The sequence below is a fragment of the Ictalurus furcatus genome, chromosome 1 (genome assembly GCF_023375685.1).
Source record: "Ictalurus furcatus strain D&B chromosome 1, Billie_1.0, whole genome shotgun sequence".
In the NCBI taxonomy this organism is placed as follows: domain Eukaryota; kingdom Metazoa; phylum Chordata; class Actinopteri; order Siluriformes; family Ictaluridae; genus Ictalurus; species Ictalurus furcatus.
The window spans coordinates 19,662,557-19,668,658 of NC_071255.1; the positions used below are offsets into that span (position 1 = coordinate 19,662,557).

The 6,102-nt window shown below is 36.1% G+C and overlaps 1 protein-coding gene across 1 annotated transcript in view; it reads left to right on the top strand.

The window, feature by feature from the left end:
* The window catches only part of pde1ca (phosphodiesterase 1C, calmodulin-dependent a), a gene marked incomplete at its 3' end in the record, with an annotated part of 44,774 nt that extends 42,371 nt beyond the window's left edge, over positions 1-2,403 (top strand). Inside the window, exons 13-15 of the mRNA XM_053612993.1 lie at positions 5-125; positions 1,806-1,978; positions 2,120-2,403. Coding sequence (XP_053468968.1) covers positions 5-125; positions 1,806-1,978; positions 2,120-2,403 — 578 coding nt within the window. The remainder of the gene's footprint in view (positions 1-4; positions 126-1,805; positions 1,979-2,119) is intronic.
* Between the last annotated feature and the right edge of the window lie 3,699 nt (positions 2,404-6,102).

Genomic DNA, 6,102 nt, shown 5'->3' on the forward strand with positions numbered 1-6,102 from the left:
TCAGGTTTTATTGACTTCATTGTGGAGCCCACATTCACTGTGCTATCGGACATGGCAGAGAAAATAATGACTCCTCTCATTGATGAGGCATCACGTTCAGGGCTGGCCAGCTTCAGACGCTCCAGGTGAGCTAGTTTAGTTGTACAATAAACTACATCCTTTGTCCATCACACTAACTGAACTAATGTGCTGAATGTGTTGTAATGAGTATGGACTAATATACTATATACTGATGCACTTAAGATTTACATGGTCACATTTGATAATGAAGACTTCTGGACTGTCACTAGCACAGGGCTAAAATGTAGTAAATGTGTAAGTGTATACGTACAGAAGGACAGCACATGCATTTGTGCGTCAGTGGGCTGAGGAGCTGAACTGTCATACATAATTAAGGATGTTACTGTTTTTGTCTTTTTGTATCCAGAGGAGTTATTAATCATCACCCATATACCACATGCTGAGTACAAGTTAATTTTTCATTCACTTTAATGTATACATATACACACAGCCCATGATTAGCTGCCAGTGTAGAATACTAGACACACTGATCTACAGTATTTGTAATAATTGTTATATTTGTAGTAATACTACAAATATAACACACCAACATCCTAGCTTTCAATCTTCAAAGAACCACTTTTAAATATTTATTTTCAGCACATTTTACTAAGATACAGTACGTGTACATACATCATATATATGCTCAGTAGTAAACGCTTATGATTATATGAAGGAGCAATGAAGGGGTTCATGGACATACGTAAAGGGGTAGTCAAGGACAATTTTATCACCTTTTATTACTTGTTCCTGAATACTAATAGGAAAACTCCCAGGGCAACAGTATGTGTTTTAAATATATATATATATATATATATATATATATATATATATATATATATATATATATATATATATATATAAACTGAGGATGGGAGAAAAAACAACATGCCTGAAGCTCTACCTCCTTCCTAATTAATTTTTTGTGTGTTTGAACAAATAGACAAAGGCATTTAAAATAGACTTGTTAGCATTTAAAATTACATACATTTATTATTAGTATATTTAAAATATATTTTGTCTAAGTTTATATTATTATTATTATTATATTATTAAATGCATTTATTATTATTATTATTATTTTACTAATGTCTGTATGCTTCCCTGCCTTCCTCATTGTATTTGGCTTGTGTGACTGCAGTAGTTTAGCTGGATAAAGAAGTATAGATGTTTGAAGTGCAAAAGGCTTATCATCATCGTCCCTTGCTTTAATTTTATGGTGTTTCATACACACAAACATCTGCAGGCTTCTGTTTTGTCCCTCAGTCAGTGTTCCCATTCAACTCTGTATCATCTAAGTAAACTGATTTAAAGAAGCAGTGTGTAATTATAGAGGGTTTTGCTGCCTGTAGAGCAATTTGTAATTGCAATGAAAACACTGACAAGCTTCCCCTTCACCCCACATGACACCACCTCCTCAATTTCATTTAACAGATAAAGTGCAGGTTTGATTCAGTCACATGTATTTTTGAAATTCTATAATTATTAGAGGGCTAGAAACACTTTTAAACAAACAGTTTACAGCTGTGCTATGTGGCTTTTTTTTGTAATACAACTACATTAGGTTGGGTGATAGTGCTCCAAAGGGCACCACATAGTTGTATTGTTGTCATGCAGAGGATTCTCCCAGTGTCAAGCTGCAATAGCAGGCATGACTTGGTACATTGGTCGAAAACAAAACTATAAATCGCAGAAAAACAATCATGAAAAGTTTCATTTTGATGTGGGACACTCTATATTTACAGCCTGAATAACATCCCATCTGATGGCAAGCGGGCCAATGTGAAGAGCACTGGCTCAGAAGGCAGCACCGCTCACAATTGCTCCCTGCTCAGCATTGACTTCAAGAGTTTCAAGGGTACCTGGAACGAAGAGGTGCATCAGAACAGAGAGAAGTGGAAAACTCAGGCAGCCAAAGGTGCCTACATCTGCTGGGTTTAACTTTTGATATATTTGTTTTAATTTAGAGATTGAGACATTATCTGGCATGACATTGTTCTCAAAAAGAAAAAAGTTGGATGCTAGGTTTACATGTTGTTTATGTTCGTTATACATGTAGAGGAGAACATCAAAAAGGAGGAAGAAGAGAAGGCCAATGAAAAAGAGGCTGATAGAAAAGAGGACACAACTGAAGAGAAAACAGACCCTGCACAGGACAAAGACAAATCATCAAACAAAGACACGAAAGATTCTTCATTAACAGAATGTAACAAAGTCAGCAAAGAGAGGGACACAAAACCAGAGCCAACAGACTCCACCAAGGCCAAAGTGGATAAGAAAGAACCCACAGAACAGCAACCTAAAGAGGTGGAGGGCAATAAGAACCCAAGGGGACTGAACGGAACAAAGACAGAGGCTGCTAATGATCAGGCGGATGCAAAAGAGCCAGACACCAGCAGTGATACAGACAATAGCCAGCAAGTTCAAAACGGTATGTATAGAAAATTTCATATTAGATCTGATTTCACTGTCTTCAGCATCATGCCTTTTGAATATATTCTCCTGTTCAGACTAAAAAACACACTAAAACACCTTGTGGATTGATGCCATGTATGTATCCCTGTGGTATTCACTCTTTATGACATGAAAGAATAATGCAGGATTCAGGTGGATCTAAAGGCACATGGTTGGTATGGTTAGAGTTGTTCTCTGCTTGGATGTAGAAATAACAGGTATACCTTAGCAAAGGTGGTATAAGTAGTATATAAACAAGTAACTTCAGTTTTTATCTGAATGTCAGGGGACGAGCTGGACTTACCCGACAGTGACGACAGTGACACAAAGAGCTCTGATGGTAACTCTAGCATTTCCTTTACCCCACCCATGAGTCACAATCACTCAGATTCCCCATAACATTGCACAGCTTCTCCATAACCAGTGAGGCAGCCACTATTTAGATATTTCTGCTGAGACTCATGCCATGTCTCATCTAAGCAAATGAAAGAATGTGATTGTACGGTTTGTATGCTTTTGTTGGTGACACGTTTAGCTTGGCCATCTCTGTTCCATCTACATGCTTGAAAATATATCTACAAAATTCTTCAGAGGGTCTGTTCACTGAGATTTCACAGTTTAGTGCATCAACATCATCATCATTATCATCATCTTCATCTTCAGGACAGCAGGATCCATTTCCTGAGATGATCAAAAGTGTAAGCTCACAATAAAATAGAATGCAATCATGTTGATTTTGCCAAATGCTGTGTGCGTTTCTACCATCATGTGTTAGATATGTACTGTAATTACAGCCTCCTAATAACATTCCTGTCGTTCCATCCCATTTCTTCACCCAGCAGCTCAGGAGAAGGCACCCATGCCATTAAATGTGCCATATATCTCCTCTTTTCTACAGATGCAGATGAGGAGCACAGCACTCATGAAAGTTCAGCCACCTCCCTAGTAGCCAGTGCTGCATCCGCCTCCACGCCTGATGCACACTAACCCCTCTTTCGTTTCTCAACAAGGACTCCATCCGCTGGGCAACACTCTCACTCCTGCACAATGGCACCCTCTGGTGTCTGCTTTGATATTTACAGAACTAATTTGTTTTTTCTTGTTTTCTTCTCTCTTGGATTTCTCTTGCAAATAGACTTTCCTTTTTTTACTTTTATATAATTTCCCTTTTGTTGCCTAATTCTTTCCTGCTTTTAGTGATGTGTTTTATATCGCTTAATTGTCAGGCTTGAATTGCGATGAGACCCAGAAGGGGTGCAGCGTGGAGACCTTGGCCTAGACTTAACCCAATACGGGGTCATATTAGCCCAGTGAGTGTTGTCATAGAGGCACAGAGAGTCTATTATCACTGGAGCCAGAAGGGAGCATATGGCAGTATGGCCATAGTGGTATCCCTCAGCTGAGCTCTCCCTAGAGATGATGTACGCACATGTGCACACACACAGACACACACAGACACACACACACACACACACACACACACACACACACACACATATTGCCGACTGCCGAGCCTATAAAGCTGCACATGTAGAGCTGTCCAGACATTGCCAGATCTGGGAACAGGCACACACACAGCCTAGAACTGACACAGCCAGCTGTACTGGGCTTTGTTTCCCACTGGAATTCTCTTCCTGTGACAGAACCCGAAAAACTGAAGAATGTCCACTTAAATTTGTTTTGTTGTTATTCTCTGTGTGTAACTGCCTGGTTGATATGCATTGTGTCCTGTAAAATGTGCTGGTCAGGACTTCACTAGTTCTCAGTTGATAATAGCAGTATTCAGTAAATGTGCATTCTTGTTAACGCTTTTATTTACTGCACATGTTTGCGGATTGATGTGACATCTGTTTGTCTGATGAAACATTTGATTTTGCCTGTATAATGTTGCTTGGTCATAAAAGGTTGTTTGTTTGTTTTGGGTTTTTTTATATATATATCTTTTTTTGTCCATAAATCAGTTCTAAATGCTTAAATTGTAATAAGCTCAGTGTGAAAGGCTAAAAATGTATCATTCTGATAGATGCCATTTAGTTGACGTCTGATAGATGGCATTTGGTTGATATTTGATAGATGCCATTTGGTTGACCCTATTTTGCCAAAATAATGTATATTTATGTGGTACAATATTCCTGTGAACATAAAAAAAAAGAAAAGAGTTAAGGTGATTTAATATATAAAGCAGGGCTGTCTAACCTCATAACCTTATGACCAAACTTGTGGCCATGTGTCCATTTCTCCAGTATGGTTAGCTCCAGTATTGTTACTCTGGACACTACTCTGAGCTGCAGTGCCATCTTAGGTATACAACACTGCTCTATGCCCCACTGTTAAAAATTTCACATGATCAGACCTTGTAATATAGTTCAAGTACTTTCTGATTTGAACAGTCAGATTTTTTTCAAGCATTCTGTATATATTTACTGTATATAAATAAGAAAATATTATTTATAACCAGTTACAGTGTATAGATACAGTCAGTAGACTGATCACTGTAATCAGAAGTGAACATTAGACTTATTAAGATGTGAAAGGTCAGCATCATAGTTTAAGTAAACCAAGTTATTTTGATTGAAGTGTACTATAGGAGCGACAACATTTTTATTTTTCAGATGTCTGGAGTTGCTTCTCCTGCTTTTCTCAGACTGTTTTATCTTACAAATGAAGGGGGAAAAAATCATGCCACTTCCTTTGATGCACTTAATTCAATTTTAAGTATATGAACCACCACAACTTCTCCTAGTTATTCCCAAGCCATAATGATTCTGTGAGTTCATGTATTTTGTATTTTAAATTTAATTTCCAACATTCCCTAACTACTTTTTTTGACTAGATACCAAATTGTCTATTAGAAACAATTTTCAAAAAGTAATAAAGGTGAATGTAATCAAAAGCACATAGTCACTGTACAACAAGACTAAAGTAAAATTCCACCAGAAATAATAAAAAACATATTATTATTATTATTATTATTATTATTGTTGTTGTTGTTGTTGTTGTTGCTGTTGCTGTTGTTGTTGTTGTTGTTGTTATTTCATTTATATATATATATATATATATATATATATATATATATATATATATATATATATATATATTTTTTTTTTTTTTTTATTTTATTTTTTTTTTTGGTGATGTATTTTAAGTAGTCAACAAACTCACTGTGTAAAATGCTATTGCTGCCTTTACCAAAGAGATAAATATTTATTTTGTAGATTAATTCTTTGTCCCTTAGCCCAACCCGTTAGAGAAGAAAAGGAGTCATGAGATACTGTGGAAGTTGTTTTTTATGAGGTTTATTATGCTTAACACTAATTGCTGCCTTAAATTCATGTTATTGTACCACTGATGTGTGAGCCTTCAAAACCTCAATGTAATATTGTTTATATATACATATGTATATGTGAATTATGTAATATGTTTATTTTCAGTTCCTTGTGGAAAGATTATTATTATTATTATTATTATTATTATTATTATTATTTACAAGAATGTATGCTAATTGTCAGTCCTGGTATGTCAGTCATTATTTGTATCAATTGTGTGTTATGAGACAAATATTTAGTCTATTTTGTATTTGTGTAGTGT